A 19,694-nucleotide genomic window follows, 5' to 3' on the forward strand; every position below is an offset into this window, starting at 1 on the left:
GATTACAATAACATCACATCATGTGTAAGATGCACTGCCCTTTTTTACTTACCATATTTCACTTGAGCAATATCTCCAACTGTAATGTCAGCTACAGGTATCTGAATGACCTGACCACCCCTGATGACTGTGAACTTCTGTTCTTGTTCAATTCGACTCTGCAAACCTCTGAACTGTTTTTCCTTACTCCAGTCATTGAAAGCTGTTACTAATACTACACACACTACTGACAAGAGGATTGCAGCTCCTTCAATCCAACCAGTTTCACCTTCACCTTCTTCCTCTCCAACAGAAACGTCTCCACAAACTATTTGGAAAGAAAGAAAATGCTGATCAAAAAAGATTCTGAATTGATGGCAACAGATATGTAATTATAATGTTTCTAGGCCCCGTTAACTTTGCTTACAGCTCTAAACACTTTATTGATTCAAAGCATTCCATAATGATGATGATGCTTACTCTGTTACTTTCAAGTTCCCTGCCTCTGAGGATTCTCATCTTTAGGGTAGGGAGGCAGTCTAGGGTACCTGTTAAGAGTGAGGACACTGGGGAAGATTAAATCTCAACCCTAAGGCAAGTTCCTTATTTTTGAGACTCAGTTTCTTCATCTGTCAAATTAGGAGACCACCACTTACTGCAGAGTTGTTGAGAGAATTAAATGCGAAGACACTTGTAAAGAAGGCAGAGCAGAGGCTGAGACATCCTTCACACTCAACCAATAGTTAATGCTATTACTACATATAGTAGGCAAGTCATACATGGAAAGTTAAGTATTGTGTGTTTACCCATGAACCATGCTTATTTACCATATCAGTTTCACTGGAGTATGATAAAAGCTTGACTTTCATAACATAAAAATTTAAGCAAAGTGCTACTCATTCATTCAACTATTTGAGCACCTACTTTAGGCGCCAACTCTGTTTTCAAAGCTAAGGATGTAACAGTGAATAAGACATATAAGCTCCTTCTCCTCAGGGAACCTATACTCAGACTGGTAGGTGTGAATGAGATATGAAAAAATCAGATAATAAAACCCAAGTAATTAATTTCAGATATCGTAAGTGCCATGAAGAAAATAAAATATGGTGATGTGCTAGCAAATGAAAAAAGAGGGCTAACTGTGGTTGGGTGAACAGAGAAGACCCCTCTGAGGTGTCCATGACATTTGAGCTAGGAGCCAAATGATACGAGTGAATTAGCCATATAGATTTAAGGGAAGAGGATTCCGGAGAGAGATTAAAGTCAGCACAGAGGCTCTATGGCAGAAAAGACTTTAGAAAAAGACAGAGGTGGGGACAAAAGAAACCTCAAAACTGTAGGGCCAATAATGGTGAAGAATGAACAAGGACGGTACTTTTTGAACCTTGGGCTGTAATCTATTTGTGAGTCTAAAATCAATTCAGACCTTCAAGATGGTGTAGGAATAGGATATGGAGATCACCTTCCTCGACACAAATACATCAGAAATACATCTACACGTGGAACAACTCCTACAGAACACCTACTGAACGCTGGCATAAGACCTCAGACTTCCCAAAACGCAAGAAACTCCCCACGTACCGGGGTAGGGCAAAAGAAAAAACAGAGACAAAAGACTAGGGGCGGGATCTGCACCAGTGGGAGGGAGCTGTGAAGGAGGAAAGGTTTCCACACACTAGGAAGCCCCTTCAAGGGCGGAGACGGCGGGTGGCGGAGGGAGAAAGCTTGGAGCTGCGCAGGAGAGCACAGCAACAGGGGTGCGGGGGTCAAAGCGGAGAGATTCCCGCACAGAGGATCGGTGCCGATCAGCACTCACCAGCCCGAGAGGCTTGTCTGCTCACCAGCCGGGGCGGGTGGGGACTGGGAGCTGAGGCTCGGGCTTCTTCAGAGGTCAGATCCCAGGGAGAGGACTGGAGTTGGCTGCGTGAACACAGCCTGAAGGGGCTAATGCGCCACAGCTAGCCGGGAGGGAGTCCGGGAAAAACCCTGGACCTGCCCAAGAGGCGAGAGACCATTGTTTCCGGGTGCGCGAGGAGAGGAGATTCAGAGCACCGCCTAAACGAGCTCCAGAGACGGGCGCGAGCCACGGCTATCAGCGTGGACCCCAAGAGACGGGCATGAGACGCTAAGGCTGCTGCTGCCGCCACCAAGAAGCCTGTGTGCAAGCAAAGGTCACTATCCACACCTCCCCTGCCGGGAGCCTGTGCAGCCCACCACTGCCAGGGTCCCGGGATCCAGGGACAACTTCTCCGGGAGAACACACGTGTGCCTCAGGCTGTTGCAACGTCATGCTGGCCTCTGCTGCAGAAGGCTCACCCAGCATTCCGTACCCATCCCACCTCACAGCCTGAGTGAGCCAGAACCCCTTAATCAGCTGCTACTTTAAACCTGTCCTGTCTGGGCAGGGAACAGACGCCCTCGGGCGACCTACACGCAGAGGCAGGGCCAAATCCAAAGCTGAACCCCAGGAGCTGTGCAAACAAAGAGAAAGGGAAATCGCTCCCAGCAGCCTCAGGAGCAGTCGATTAAATCTCCACAATCAACATGACGTACCCTGCATATGTGGAATACCTGAAGAGACAACGAATCATCCCAAAATTGAGGAGGTGGACTTTGTATGATTTTGTCTGTATAGCTTTGATTTAACCATTTGTCCTAGGGTTCTGTCTGTCCTTTTTTTTTTTTTTTAAGGATAGTTTTTAGTGCTTGTTATCATCGGTGGATTTGTTTTTTTGGTTTGGTAGCTCTCTTCTTTCTTTCTTTCTTTATTACTTTTTAATTCTTTTTGTACTTTTAATAATTTTTTTATTTTAATAACTTTTATTTTTTCTCTTTCTTTCTTTCTCCCTTTTCTTCTGAGCAATGTGGCTGACAGGGTCTTGGTGCTCCGGCCAGGTGTCAGGCCTGAGACTCTGTGGTGGGAGAGCCAAGTTCAGGACACTGGTGCACCAGAGACCTCCCGGCTCCGCCTAATGTCAAATGTCAAGAGCTCTCCCAGAGATCTCGATCTCAACTCTAAGACCCAGCTCCACTCAACAACCAGCAAGCTACAGTGCTAGCCACCCTATGCCAAACAACTACAACTAGCAAGACAGGAACAAAACCCCAGCCATTAGCAGAGAGGCTGCCTAAAATCATAAGGCCACAGACACCCCAAAACACACCACCGGATGCAGTCCTGCCCACCAGAAAGACAAGATCCAGCCTCATCCACCAAAACACAGGCAATAGTCCCCTCCACCAGAAAGCCTACACAACCCACTGAACCAACCTTAGCCACTGGGGGCAGACACCAAAAACAACAGGAACTATGAACCTGCTGCAGCCTGTGAAAAGGAGACCTCAAACACAGTAAGTTAAGCAAAATGAGAAGACAGAGAAACACACAGCAGATGAGGGAGCAAGGTAAAAATCCAACATACCAAACAAATGAAGAGGAAATAAGCAGTCTACCTGAAAAGGAGTTCAGAGTAATGATAGTAAAGATGATCCAAAATCTTGCAAATAGAATGGAGAAAATAAAAGAAACGTTTAACAAGGACATAGAAGAATGAAAGAGCAAACAATGATGAACAACACAATAAATGAAATTAAAAATTCTCTAGAAGAAATCAATAGCAGAATAACTGACGCAGAAGAATGGATAAGTGACCTGGAAGATAAAACAGTGGAAATAACTACCACAGAGCAGAATACAAAAGAATGAAAAGAATTGAGGACAGTCTCAGAGACCTCTGGGACAACACTGAACACACCAACATTCGAATTATAGGGATACCAGAAGAAAAAGAGAAAAAAGAAAGGGAATGAGAAAATATATGAAGAGATTATAGTTGGAAACTTCCCTAATGTGGGAAAGGAAATAGTCAATCAAGTCCAGGAAGCACCGAGAATCCCATACAGGATAAATCCAAGGAGAAACATGCCAAGACACATATTACTCAAACTATCAAAAATTAAATACAAAGAAAACATATTAAAAGCAGCAAGGGAAAAACAAAAATTAACATACAAAGGAATCCCCATAAGGTTAACAGCTGATCTTTCAGCAGAAACGCTGCAAGCCAAAAAGGAGTGGCAGGACATATTTAAAGGGATGAAAGGGAAAATCCTACAACCAGGATTACTCTACCAAGCAAGGATCGCATTCAGATTGGATGGAGAAATTAAAACCTTTACAGACAAGCAAAAGCTGAGAGAATTCAGCACCACCAAACCAGCTTTACAACAAATGCTAAAGGAACTTCTCTAGGCAGGAAACACAAGAGAAGGAAAAGACTTACAATGATAAGCCCAAAACAATTAAGAAAATGGTAGTAGGAACATACATATCGATAACTACCTTAAACGTAAATGGATTAAATGCTCCCACCAAAAGACATAGACTGGCTGATTAGATACAAAAACAAGACCCATGTATATGCTGTCTACAAGAGACCCACTTCAGACCTAGGGACACATACAGACTGAAAGTGAGGAAATGGAAAAAGATATTCCATGCAAATGGAAAGCAAAAGAAAACTGGAGTAGCAATTCTCATATCAGACAAAACAGACTTTAAAATAAAGACTATTACAAGAGACAAAGGAGGACACTACATAATGATCAAAGGATCAATCAAAGAGAATGATATAACAATTGTAAATATGTATGCACCAAACATAGGAGCATCTCAGTACATAAGGCAAATGCTAACAGCCATAAAAGGGGAAATTGACAGTAACACAATCGTTGTAGAGGACTTCAACCCCCCACTTCCACCAATGGACAGAACATCCAGAATGAACTAAAAAAGGAAACACAAGCTTTAAATGATACATTAAACAAGATAGACTTAATTGATATTTATAGGACATTCCATCCAAAAACAACAGAATACACTTTCTTCTCAAGTGCTCATGGGACATTCTCCAGGATAGATCATATGTTGGGTCACAAATCAAGCCTTGGTTAATTTAAGAAAATAGAAATCGTATCAAGTATCTTTTCCAACCACAACGCTATGAGACTAGATATCAATTACAGGAAAAAAATCTGTAAAATAACGAACACATGGAGGCTAAACAATACACTACTAAATAACTACTAAATAATAATAACTAGAAGAAAAAATTTCACAACTTGTATGGAAACAAAAAAGACCCCAAATAGCCACAGCAATCTTGAGAAAGAAAAACGGAGCTGGAGGAATCAGGCTCCTTGACTTCAGACTATACTACAAAGCTACAGTAATCAAGACAGGATGGTACTGGCACAAAGACAGAAGTATAGATCAATGGAACAGGACAGAAAGCCCAGTGATAAACCCACGCACATATGGTCACCTTATCTTTGATAAAGGAGGCAAGAATATACAATGGAGAAAAGACAGCCACTTCAATAAGTGGTGCTGGGAAAACTGGACAGCTACATGTAAAAGAATGAAATTAGAACATTCCCTAACACCATACTCAAAAATAAACTCAAAATGGATTAAAGACCTAAATGTAAGGCCAAACACTATGAAACTCTTAGAGGGAAACATAAACATAGAGGCAGAACACTCTTTGACATAAATCACAGTAAGATCCTTTTTGACCCACCTCCTAGAGAAATGGATATAAAAACAAAAACAAAGAAATGGAATCTAATGAAACTTAAAAGCTTTTGCACAGCAAAGGAAACAATAAACAAGACAAAAAGACAACCCTCAGAATGGGAGAAAATATTTGCAAATAAAGCAACTGACAAAGGATTAATCTCCAAAGTTTATAAGCATCTCATGCACCTCAATATCAAAAACACAAACAACCAAATCCAAAAATGGGCAGAAGACCTAAAGAGACATTTCTCCAAAGATGATACACAGATTGCCAACAAACACATGAAAGGATGCTCAACATCAGTAATCATTAAAGAAATGCAAATAAAAACTACAGTGAGGTATCACCTCACAGCAGTCAGAATGGCCATCATCAAAAAATCTACGAACAATAAATGCTGGAGAGGGTGTGGAGAAAGGGGAACCCTCTTACACTGCTGGTGGGAATGTAAACTGATACAGCCACTATGGAGAACAGTAAGGAGGTTCCTTAAAAAACTAAAAATAGAACTACCATACGACCCAGCAATCCCACTACTGGGCATGTACCCTGAGAAAACCATAATTCCAAAGAGTCATGTACCACAATGTTTACTGCAGCTCTATTTACAATAGCCAGGAAATGGAAGCAACCTGTGTCCATTGACAGATGAATGAATAAAGAAGATGTGGCACATATGAAGTATTACTGTCAGAAAAAGAAATAAAATTGAGTTATTTGTAGTGAGGTGGATGGAGCTAGAGTCTGTCATACAGAGTAAAGTAAACCAGAAAGAGAAAAACAAGTACCGTATGCTAAGACATATATATGGAATCTAAAAAAATGGTTCTGATGAACCTAGGTGCAGGACAGGAATAAAGACGCAGACGTAGAGAATGGACTTGAGGACACGGGGAAGGGGAAGGGTAATCTGGGACGAAGTGAGAGAGTGGCATGGACATATATACACTACCAAATGTAAAACAGATAGCTAGTGGGAAGCAGCCACATAGCACAGGGAGGTCAGCTTGGTGCTTTGTGACCACTTAGGGCGGTGGGAGGGAGATGCAAGAGGGAGGAGATATGGGGATAAAGTATATGTATAGCTTATTCAATTCGTTATAAAGCAGAAACTAACACACCACTGTAAAGCAATTATACTCCAATAAAGTTATTTTTAAAATAAATGAAAATAAAATCAATTCAGGGGCTCATGACCAGAATTTTGAAAAATGAAAGAGAACAATATAGAAAGGATATATACATGTAGTAAAGGTGAACTGTTTTTTGAAAGCTTACTTTGGTTATTTTTAAATTCACATGAAGGAGTATGTTCTTTGTTCCTATGTAAAGTTCTTTGTTACTGAGCGTTGAGCTAAAATCTCTGAAAGTCAATGGTTCTCTTAGGAAATGCAGAACACGAAATGGATTATTCACAAGAAAATAATGAGTAAACCAATGACACTAGAAATGATTAAAGCATATTCCAGAAGAGTGAGCATGAACTGAAGAGAGGACTTGAGGTGCAAGGGTGCTGAATAAAGATGAATCAGGGAGAGGTATGTGGGACAGATAAAGGGAGAGAAGTCAGAAGCTGGAGAAAAATCAATTTGCGTGAAATGAAACAATCACCATCCCCACCAAATGGGCATGATGTGAACAATCACAAAAAATATCCGTGTGAAGATCAGCAGGATTCAGCCACCAGTGGGTATAAACCATATTCTCCAAAGGAGATGGCTAGATGATCTACTGAGAGTGCTGGCCCCGCCATCCAAATACTAAAACTTCTATTTTATTTATTTTCAAGCTGAAGAAATAACTATGTATCATTGCATACAATAACCAATTAAGTGAATCTATGGTTTACATTATTTTAAATAGTAGAAGCTGTAAAGACAGCTTCCCCTTACCTTTCCCCCTGCCCAGAATATCAGAGATTTGCTCTCTGAATTACAGAAAGCAAGTCTGAACTCAAGAACAGATGAAGGTTGAAATACTATATTGACCACTTTCACCAACCTTGAGGCAGTGCTAAAATATTATCTTCCAAATAAAGGTCTACAGTGGTCTTACTGGTTAAAAACATAAAAATGCAATACTTGGGACTTCCCTGGTGGTTCAGTGGTTAAGACTCTGCACTTTCACTGTAGGGGGTGTGGGTCTGATCCCTGGTCAGGGAACTAAGATCCCGCATGCTTGCACCATATGGCCAAAAAATAAAATAAAATACAATTAAAAAACAATTAAAAATATATTAAATTTAAATCAAGTGATGGCAGGGGATTCCCTTACTGCAGATTGAAAAAAAAAAAGCAATACTTTTTAATAGTGAATGACAGACTCATATCAGAAGATGAAATTTACCAGTCGTATTTGAAGAAAAACTTTTACATAACTGGTGGATGGAAGTGAAAATAAGTATCATGATTTAGTGAGTACACTAAAATCTTCCACTTGGATTTACCTAATGTTGAGTTTTTTCCAGCTATGACAGATATTAAAACCAAGTTCTGAAAGAAAACAAACTTAGACCCAAATCAGGCTAAATCAAGATTATAAACTATAATAATGTATATTTAATCATGCTATTAATAATGATGCTTTTATTTCATTTTATTTATTTATTTATTTATTTTTGGCTGTGTTGGGTCTTCGTTTCTGTGCAAGGGCTTTCTCTAGTTGCGGCAAGCGGGGGCCACTCTTCATCGCGGTGCGCAGCCTCTCTTGTTGCGGGGCACAGGCTCCAGACGCGCAGGCTCAGTAGTCGTGGCTCACGGGCTTAGTTCTCCGCAGCATGTGGGATCTTCCCAGACCAGGGCTCGAACCCGTGTCCCCTGCATTAGCAGGCAGATTCTCAACCACTGCGCCACCAGGGAAGCCCAATAATGACGTTTTAAGGCTACTAAAAATCAAAAATTTAAACGTTCACCTTTTTAATCTTTCATTTCTATTTATGTATATGTTTTAAAATGTTCACAGTATAAATAACTTTAAATATATATAATTCATAAATGCATCATTTGGAGACATATGCTCATATCTTTTCTTTATAGGGTAAATAACCAAAAAAGTTTAAAGACAATGCAACAGAGGTTAAGGGAAAGGAATTGTGAGACAATTATTTAATTTTCAGCTTTAAATCTCACATGCATAACTAAACTACTGAATATTTCAAAAGAGAGTGTGAAACACGTTAGTGACATTTCATTTCATATGTAGTTCTACTTTATATTACACAGATAAACTTAGAATGATCTTGAAATAGACAGTATTAAAGTATTTCTAGAAACTGAATCTTTTTCCTACTGATGACCATTACAAATTTTTAAGGGAGCTGCAGGGAAAAAAAAAGTAATCTCAAAATCAAAGTTAGGAAAGGACTGTAGTTTACCAGTTATACATGGGAGAAAGAAAAAAGTATTTTAATAATGTTTTCAGTAAAGTCCAAGTGTAAATACAACAATAAAAATCGATTTTTACTAAAGGCCCTCCCTTGTAAATATATTCACCTGAGAGGTACACACCATCTGAATTCAGCCTATGCTCTCTACACCACAGGGCAAATATGCCATTCTAAGATCCCCTACGTGATTCTTGGGTGGTATATCAAGTGTATATATATTAATAGCATAAAAGAGCGGTTCTCAAAGTGTCGTTTAAGAACTCCAGGGGGATCCTCGAGGTCAAAACTGTTTTTAGAATAACACTAAGATGCTATTTTGCCTCATATTTCATGAATGTATAGTGAAACTTTCCAAAGACTACATTACATGTGCTAAATACGACAAAATGAATGCAGAAGCAGATGAGAATCCAGTTATCTTCAATTAACCCAGACCTCAATGAGATACAATGACATTACAAACACCACTACTATTCATTATTTCATTTCAAACTTCATTAATAATTATAGTAATTATAATTATATATTATAATATTTATTATTTTTAAATGCACTGATAAATATTTTTAAATTTCTCAGTTTTAATTTAGAATACAGTAAATACCTAGAGACATAACTCACATAATCAAAACCTCTTTGGAGTTCTCAATACTTAGAGAGTGTAAAAGGGTTCTGAGACCAAAGAGTTTGAGAACCACTAGTTGTATACAGTGACTATAGATTTATGTGGGTTATAGTGCTTATTTTCACACTAAATAGTACTAGTAAGAAATTTTGATAATTTGGATTTCTATGACTATAGATTTACAATTAATGGATTTCCTTTTAAGCAAGTATCCACTTCTTAGTGTTAAATGTAACATGATGAAAAGATACATGAAATATACTAATAAGTGTTTTTTTAAAAAGTGCAAACACTAAACTTTTACCATGGAGCAAAAATACCTTTATATGGTTTATTAACACCTTCTGGTAGATTTTGAGTCTCTTTAATGGGCCTTAAGATACCAACAACTCTAGATTATCTTCTCAGTTGGGTCTAATACCAGTTATCTCCTTACGCAAATATAAAAAAGGGCCTGTCACTGTATCCTACAAATGAAGCAGTCTGAATTCCAAGATTTGCCCAGATCCCGTTAGTTAAAAAAAACCTACTCCCACTGAAAATATTTTTCTTCAGTTTTCTTACAGTTTTGGGGAAAAAATGTTAAAAGTAAAAAGTTTTTAATCATCTGCTAACGCACTCAAGTCTAGAGCACTAATTCCCAGTATTCTATGACAGTTGGATAAACCAAGCAGTATAGAATTTAACTGCATGTTGCTAAACATGATATCACCTCCCTTTCCAGATGAAAAGACATACACACTTACACATCCTCACACCTACCCACTTGTGCACACATACATATACATGAGCACCACAGACACATACACAAAAACATTTAAGAAATCTCAGAGGATATATATCAAAATGATAATCTCTAAAATGTGGGATTTTCAGTAAATATGTTTTCCTTTGAATTGTCATTTCCCCCCCTAGTTTTTCAACAGCAAAACACGTACCGCTTATTTAATAAATAAAAATTTAAAAAATAATTTGGCTCAATACTGATAAGAATATTGCCTAAATCCTTTCTTATATACATCAGTGATTCTCAACTGCAGGCAATTTTGCCCCCCCCCACCACCACCATAGGATACCTGGCTACCACTGGAGATACTCTTGGTTGCCAAGGTGACAATGAATGTTCCGGTGGAAAAATGTCAACAGTGCCCTCTGAGAATCCTGATCTCCACAGACTTCAGCCTCAGATCCACTCGTTTATGCTGTGACCCACTACCTCCTCCCGCCCGCCCCCGCCAAAAGTTCCCTCTCACATGAGTTCTAGGCATACCTTTGAAAGAATTACTTTAAATGATTACCTAAGCCAACTTTTAGAGTTAGCAAATATTTATTAAACTCTTAATAACTTGAAAGGCAGAAGAATGAAGCTTTCACAAACAAAAATACTTTGGTGAATCACTCTTCTGATATATAAAATACTAATGGTTCACTCTATAGCTTCTTAAATATAGTGACCAAAACCCAAGCTAGATCTCCAGGCAGTTATAGAATGTAATGTTGGAAATATCCATTTTAAATAATTAGTTTTAAGGGAAAAGAAGAAGAAATTTAAAAGAGAAATGAAGGAGTACTTCCCTGGTGGCACAGTGGTTAAGAATCTGCCTGCCAATGCAGGGGACATGGGTTCAATCCCTGGTCCAGGAAGATCCCATATGCCACGGAGCAACTAAGCTGGTGCGCCACAACTACTGAGCCTGAGCTCTAGAGCCCACATGCCACAACTACTGAAGTCTGCGCACCCTAGAGCCCATGCTCCACAAGAGAGGCCACCGCAATGAGAAGCCTGCGCACCACAACAAAGAGTAGCCCCTGCTCGATGCAACTAGAGAAAGCCTGCACATAGCAACGAAGACCCAATGCAGCAAAAGAAAAAAAAATAAAGGAAAAAAAGAGAGAAATGAAGGACATAGAAAGATGAGAGAAACACAAAATCATGTGCAGTTAAAGCAGAGTTACCATTCTATATTTTTCCACTGGTCAGAATACTTTGTAGCATAAACATTTCTAAGATGGCAAGGAAATTATCCAAATCATGTGTATAACAAAATATACATAACATTTTAAGAACCTGAAAAGTAATGGATTAGGGAAAAGAATAAATTTTTGCTTTCATAATGATTTTCCAAAAGATTAAAAAAAAAAAAACCAAATTAAAAACTAATTACTTCACAATAGTGTTCTAAAGAACTTAAAAATCATGATGACACATAATACATCATATATATGGCTTAGTGCTTTGCCAGACACAGCGTATGCATACTTGGGTAGGTTACTTAACCTCTGTGTCTCACTTGTAAAATGGAGGTGACACTGTCTATCTTATAAGGTTACTGGGAAAATTACCTGAGGTAATATATTTAAAGAACTATTAAAAGCACTATTAGAATGATATCCAGTACAAAGCAGTTAATAAAAGCTGGCCTGCTACTGTTATTATGTATTAAGTAAGCAAATGCACTGAACTTAGCATCACACATAAGAGTCTTCCCTCCCCCGCCCAATTTACTTACGTGCATTATCCCCTTCTGGAGGTTGATAAAAAGAAAGGCCCAATGATACTATGGCTGCAATTTCTAATATAATTAAAGTGACATCTTGTAATGCTTCCCATACTAATTGAAGAAAGGTTTTTGGCTTTTTAGGAGGTATAAAATTCTTTCCAAATACAGCTTCTCTTCTCTCTATATCTGCAGGGTTTCCACTTAAACCTAATAAAAAGAAATAAATTTAAGTGAACAGTTTTACTACTTACAAATGAAAATATTTTATTCAAAACACATACGTTCTCTACACTTTAGATTCGTTACATTTAGACACAATTCCTAAGACCCTATCAAAATGGTTTATTCTCATGAGTTAGACTAAGTGTACATAATTTAAATCACCAAAAAACATGTGCAATGCTTTAAGAGAACATTTTAAGTAGATGACGTAAGGTTGAACTAAGAATTTCCACTTTTCCAAACTGCTGGGTTTTGATCATACTGTCTTACACCACCTTATAGACTGCTAGAGACCAGAAATGATATATGAGTTGGATGGTTTTATATTGGAATTAAACATTTCCCTGACCTTTACTTATGATATTTTCCTCCAAAAGTGGGGAAGTATATAAAGATATTTATTTGATTTACTTATTGCATCTTGGTTAACTTAATAAGTGAAAGTCTTTTATTTTCATTCTTATTTGCTGAAGAACAATGAAAAGTTCATCCACTATAAGCTCTAAAACTTCTATTCTAAAAGGTCTGTTATAGGGAATTCCCTGGCGGTCCAGTGGTTAGGACTTTCACTGCCTAGGGCCCAGGTTCAATCTCTGGTTGGGGAACTAAGATCCTGTAAGGTGTGGCACGGTCCAAAAAAACAAAAACAAAAACAAACAAACAAAAAAACCCAGGTCTATTATACTTCAATTGATAAAAGATTTGCAAGTCACAAAAAAACAGGAGACTTAGGATGACCTTTCCTTCAAGTTTACTTTTTAGGATTTATTTCCAGTTAAAGAAACAGGTAGTACTATTGACTGACCATCACTGTAAAGGAAAAGGTACCTTGTAGGACATACTATTTATTGCCTGGAGCATGGAATTAGAAAGCCGTGAAGCAAAAGGTTAAGAGAGAGCTGGATGATCATATTTGCCTTTCCTTCACCCTACCAAGCAAGTCTTTCTCTAATTTAATCCTGCTGATCCTGTCGAGCCTAGATATATCCCAACTAGCTAATGCAAAGTATGCACATATTTACATTATTGTGTATTGTGGAGTATGAAAACACAGGCAGCAGTGACAAATGACATTTTCCCTTAGTTTAAGAACACTGAAGAAGGGACTTCCCTGGTGGCGCAGTGGTTAAGAATCCGCCTGCCAATGCAGGGGACACACATTCGAGCCGTGGTCTGGTAAGATCCCACATGCCACAGAGCAACTAAGCCTGTGTGCCACAACTACTGAGCCTGCACTCTAGAGCCCACGAGCCACAACTACTGAGCCCGCGTGCCACAGCTACTGAGCCCACGTGCCACAACTACTGAAGCCTGCGTGCCTAGAGCCCTGCTCTGCAGCAAGAGAAGCCATCGCAGTGAGAAGCCCGCGCACCGCAACAAAGAGCAGCCCCCACTTGCCACAACTAGAGAAAAGCCCGCGTGGAGCAGCAAAGACCCAACGCAGCCAAAAATAAATAAATAAATATTTTTTAAAAAGGAAAAGAACACTGAAGAAGAGGACAGAGATACCAGGATGACATGACTTTTAATTTATCATTATAAATTTAAATTTATAATCAATTTAACCTCAACTCTATTTTCTGGCAAGAATTCATTCTAAGAGAACAGCACAGGAAAAAGACAGGAAAACAGCAGATCACTGTAAGGCTCTCGGCTTTAAGTGTTTTAGCTATTACTCTGGATGCAGAGGCGGGCAAAGAGTAGGAGAGAGAAAACAAAGGAAGTTCATTATTAGAACAAACAATGAGAGATGAATATACAGATCTTAAAGTAATTATTTACTTTGGTTTTTTATTTATTAATTACTTATTTACTTGTTAAAGACACCAAAAAGCTTCCAGAGAATGTTTTCACAAGCAACTGTAGCACAGTCAGGTCCACACTAGGCAGTTCAAAAAGCATCTTAGATTTCTGATGACAAAAGTCATCAACTGAAAGCTTCCACAGAGCTCTAGGCTTTGAGTCAGAGTCAATGGATAGAAAGGCAGTGAAGGACTGCACTGACTGTGACTAGCAGGAAACACAATAAGAGAGAGGAAACTTGCAAATTATAACTTAGAATCCACACACTGTTTCTTCAGGCAAGAGCAATGCCCTCATCAATCCTAGCTGCAAACAGTTAACAACAGTCTGTGGTTTAATCGGGGGATAAGGGAATCGATGTAGTGAGGTTTTCCACGAAACAGAATGTATTTGTTTTAAAGAACTATACTTTGAGATGTTCTGAAATTATGTGCTTACTGCTTTTCAAATAAAATACCCTTTCTTTTATGAAAGGATGATATTAGACAGTGGGTAGGTTTGTTCTGTCTTATATTTTAATGCCCTTACAGCAAAAATAAAAGATTGTTATCCCTGTGTCAGTGTCCAATTCTTTCTAAGAAATATGTTTGAAGATACTGGTTCCATCAGTTTAACTCACCCTTAATAGAGTCTACCATTAACTACATATAACAAACACCTCAGTTTTAAATATCACCACTGCAACTATAAAAATATTTGACTAAATCTTAACTTATACAGGTTATAACAGGGGCCAATATTTTGTTAATGCTGAAAAGAACAGCCATGAAGCTAAAGATCGCTTAAAAACGTATCTTGGAGGGAATAAGGAAAGAAAAGCAGCTGATGCAAAGGTTATCGTAATTCTTCCTATGCTACCACCACATATACAAGCACACACCTAGGTCACTGCACCACTGAAGCTGTCTGGTTTAGGAATTAGAAAACCTAGGCTCCAATTCACCTACTGAAATCTTGTGCAAGTCACTCTTTGGGGTTGGGCGGGCATTAATATTTATTGGTATAACTCAGATAGTTTGGGAGGACCAAAGGAGAAGGTACAAAGTTTATAAACCATAAACTACAGGGCAACAGTTAGTTAAGGTAAGTAGGAAGAAAGACAAGTTACAAACTAAACACTAGAGGTTTTAACTCCATTTTAGGGACAGCTGATTTCTATTCATGTAAAATAATAAACTCACATAATCTAAATATAATGAAGTTCAGAGTTCTGCAGCAGTCTGTCCCCCCTCCCCCGACTCCTGATACTGAATATCTGCTACTTCCAGGTACTGTTCTACTTGCTAAAAAGCCAGTGTGAACAAAACAAGTCTTACATTCAGCAAGCTTATATTATACTGGAGGAAGACAAATAAAGAGACAATTAAAATAGTATGAAGAGAAGACTGGCATTTATTCTAAGTGCATTGGAAACCACTAGAAGGCTTTATAGCAGGGTAGTGATAACTAATTTCATTTAAATTGTTTGAAGGAGAAATTGAAGACTTGGAGAGTGGAGGAAAAGACCAGCTGGGAGGCCGCTGCAGTACAAAGTAAGAGACGGTGGTAGTTTGCATCTGGGTTCAGAAATGGAGGCAGAGGACTTCCCTGGTGGCACAGTGGTTAAGAATTCTCCTGCCAATGCAGGGGACATGGGTTTGAGCCCTGGTCCAGGAAGATCCCAACGTGCTGAAGAGCAACTAAGCCCGTGCGCCACAGCTGCTGAGCCTGCGCTCTAGAGCCTGCGTGCCACAACTACTGAAGCCCATGAGCCTAGAGCCTGTGCTCCACAACAAGAGAAGCCACCGCAATGAGAAGCTCGCGCACCGCAACGAAGAGTAGCCCCCGGGGCTTCCCTGGTGGCGCAGTGGTTGAGAGTCCGCCTGCCGATGCAGGGGACACGGGTTCGTGCCCCGGTCCGGGAAGATCCCACATGCCGCGGAGCGGCTAGGCCCGTGAGCCATGGCTGCTAAGCCCGCGCGTCTGGAGCCTGTGCTCAGCAACAGGAGAGGCCGCAAAAAAAAAGAGTAGCCCCCACTCGCCGCAAATAGAGAAAGCCTGCGCACAGCAACAAAGACCCAAAGTAGCCAAATAAATAAATAAATAAATAAATTTAAAAAAAAAAAAAGAAAGAAATGGAGGCAGAGTCACTGAATCTGCCAGGTATCTTGTAAGGAGATCAGATAGAACTTGCTGAAGGACTAGATGTGGATAAAAGAAAAAAAGAAGGATAAAGAATGATACCTAGATTCTTTTTTGTCCATGCACTCAAGTGGATAGATGATAGAGACATTTACCAAGATAGGGCAGGCTTTGGGAACTGCAGACTTGGGTGGAAAAAGGGAGGCAGGAGTTAATGGTTTTGCTTTATCGATTTAAACATGAGATGCCCATTAAAAAGCGGAAATGTCTAGTAGACAGCCGGTTATCCACATTCAGAACTCACAGAGAGATCCGAGCCAGAGAGTCCTCAATATACAGATGATTCTGGAGCCATGGGCCTAATGAGAGCTTCTAGAAAGCTAAAGTAAGTTGACAAGAAGAAAGCAGGGCTGAGGCGAGAGCCTTGGAGCACTCCAACATTTGATTTGAAGATCAGCTAGGGTTCTTAAAACACCAAAGGAAACTGAGAAGAAAAGGGGATACACACACGTACTTACAAATAGATTCATGCAGTACTACAGAAAGGGAGTTTTAAAAAAGATGATGTGGCTGATTATATCAAATGATGTTTCAAAAGTGGAGTAAAATGAAGACAGAGAATGGATAACTGGCTTTCACTAGATGGCCAGTTGATAAGGAGTGGCCTTGATAAGGAATCTTCCAGTGGAGGTATGGAAGAAAGTCTGATTAAAAAGAATCAGATAGATAATGGGAATTAGTTAAGTGGAAACAGTGAGTACAGAAACAACTTCTAGGGGTGTGATGCAATGGAGAGAAACAAAGCAGTGAAAGTAAAATAAAGCATTTTACTTTAGGTGAATTAAAACGGGTGAATAAAACCCGTTTTGCTTTTTAAAGATGAGTGACAGATATTAAGGCAAGTTATTTAGCAATGGAAATGACCAACTAGAGAAGACCACACTGGTGATACAGGAGAGACAGGCTGGTTAATCTAGAGCAAAGCCTTTGAAGAAGCCAGAGTAAATGGAATCCAGGGTGTGGGTGTTAGCCTATTATAGGTGTAGGAAGAGGCTCGACTGTGAGGGGGGAGAAAGCAAAGTTTGTGGGGAAGAGAAAGGTAAGCAGTTGGAACTGGTAATGAGACTACATGGTGCTAGTTTTAAAAAGAGAGGAGATATGATATCAAATCATTTAGAATAACTTATGAATAAATATACTGAGAGTCTTCTGCCTAGTCCTGTTGGCTCCGCTGATTGTAGTGTAGCAGCAATAAGGCCAAGGGCATTGATCTCATTATGGCCCAGTTAGCTTGACAAAGAGAAAAAAGAAAACCAGTTCAGAATATATGCTTTTGGGGTCTGGATCTACCATTCTATGAATAGATAATGGCTCAAGAATACTGTCTTTATATGTGAAAGGGATAGATTATGGAATAAAATGCAAATTCTATCAATAGCTTGATGTTTTACCAAAAAAAATGTAGCATTCCAACTGCTGGGGCTAATAAAAACATGTCTCAATTTTAGAAAATGAAGAGGGAGAGTAATGGAATATAGAAAGCAGGTGGATTTAACTGAAAATCATGGCTATTACACAGCACATCCTAATCTTATCAAATCCTGCACTTGAAATTATGTCAGTATTTGTGTGTGTGTGTGTGTGCGTGTGTGTGTGTGCAGTAGTGGTAGTGGTGGCAGCAGCCAGCCTGCATTCTTTAAGTGAGGGCCTCAGGAAAACACACAGATCAAGAAAATACGTGAAAATTTGTGTTCATTCATCTTGAAAAAAAGACTAATACCCTCATCATATTTTCAATTTCAAAAGAAAAGGAGACTGCCCTCAAATTTAAATGAATCACTGTCTAAATTCAAACTTAGGCTTAGTTCCTGAATGCCAACCATGGGCCAGATACTGTGATGGGCATAAACATACAAAGGGAAATGAGTCAGACAGGATGCCTTTCTCTGGCACTTGCCTTCAAGGAACTCACAGTTTGGTGGGGCAGACTTGACAAGTAATCAGTTAATCACAAGCCCGTGTGTTACACATTACGGCGGTGGTGAGGCTGTTAATGGAAGCCAGCAAAGGGAACTGGAATCCAAATTTACGGGGTTGGGGTGGACAAGGGAGTTCTAAGATACCAAACTTGAGACCTCAGGAATGATTAAGAGAGATAGTCACAGGAAGGGTGAGGTAGAGTGTTTTAGGTGAAAAGATCAGCATGTAACAGGACCAGAAACAAGAGTGAGCTTGGCACAATAGTGTTTAAGAAAACTGAAATTTTTGCTATGCCTCAAATACTGAGGAGGAGAGTTGGAAAAGAGATGAGATGAGGTAAACAGGAGCCAGACCCCAAAGAAATTTGTTAACCTAAGTGAGAAGTCTGAACTTCCTTCTAAGGGCAGTGAAAAACCACTGCCAACTTTCAGCAGGAAAGTGACAGGCAGCGTGAAGGGAGACAGGAAAAGACACCAGTTAGTATGTTGTTACCTGAATTATGCAAGAGAAAGGCAGCAGCCTCAAGCAGGGTGGTGGGGAGGTAGAGAAGCAGACACCCTTGAGTTAAGAGACAGGAGTTAGAATTTCCACATCTTGTCGACCCAGTCAGTGAGAACAGGTGAAAGACCCTATCAAAGTCAAGTCTATCTAGCAAGGTGGATGACAGTTTCACTGCAAAGTGGGAAAGAAGAAATATGCTTTCAGAAGGGAAAGTTTGGAGAGGCTGAGAAAATGAAGATGTCTAAAAGCAACTGAGCTTTCAAAAGGCCCAAAGCCTGGGAGAAAAGCCTGGACTGGAGCCACAGATGTCGGAGTCAGATGTGAAGTCTTAGAAGTGGAGAGCATCACCCAGGGAGAATGCAGAGTGCACCGTGAACAGAAACACAAGGCCTGCCAACACTGAAAGGAAAGCACAGGAGGCGGATGAAACGGGCCAGATAGGAAGAAAGCAAACCTTGAGAGTATAGTGTTATGAAAGCAGAAGAGAATGCTTTGGGAAGGAAATATGTCTATTGTACTCAGAAAACTGAACTTGAAAAAACTAACAAAGCGATGTTACTTCAGGCTCTATCAAGTACAACTTTAAAAAATAATATATATGCTACAAGGTTTGAGAAGAAGTAGTGTTACAATTATCTTCAAAAAATTCATAAGCAATGAAAACTGGTAATCTGAGCAGGATTTAAATTAAATGTATAATTCTCTATTTTTAAAAAATTTTTATTGGGGTATATAATTCTCTATTATAGCAGGAATAAATTTCTAGGACAAGGTCACACAGGATCATCAATAGAAAACCCTCATTCATAACTGTATACAAGTATTAAAACATACGTGGCTGGCACACCATGGCCATGCAAATCCTTGTCGAATGCCTAAAACCAACCTGTATGACCAAACACATACATCAGGGAATCACAGTGTTCTTGTAGTAGCCTGTAAGTCAGTAATGATTTATCCTGGGCAAAAGGCTGATTTCTTTCCAGAGTTAAAAT

The 19,694-nt window shown here is 39.4% G+C and overlaps 1 protein-coding gene across 10 annotated transcripts in view; it reads right to left on the reverse strand.

The window, feature by feature from the left end:
• Positions 1-19,694, reverse strand: part of ATP2B1 (ATPase plasma membrane Ca2+ transporting 1) — a 130,358-nt gene that overhangs the window by 47,786 nt on the left and 62,878 nt on the right. For all 10 annotated transcript variants that reach the window (XM_033415485.2, XM_049694855.1, XM_033415484.2 and 7 more), the window contains exons 3-4: positions 12,082-12,279; positions 53-307 (exon numbers count right to left, since the gene is read on the reverse strand). In XM_033415485.2, the coding sequence (XP_033271376.1) occupies positions 53-307; positions 12,082-12,279 (453 nt within the window). The remainder of the gene's footprint in view (positions 1-52; positions 308-12,081; positions 12,280-19,694) is intronic.

This window comes from Orcinus orca, chromosome 11 (assembly GCF_937001465.1).
Source record: "Orcinus orca chromosome 11, mOrcOrc1.1, whole genome shotgun sequence".
Lineage (NCBI taxonomy): Eukaryota > Metazoa > Chordata > Mammalia > Artiodactyla > Delphinidae > Orcinus > Orcinus orca.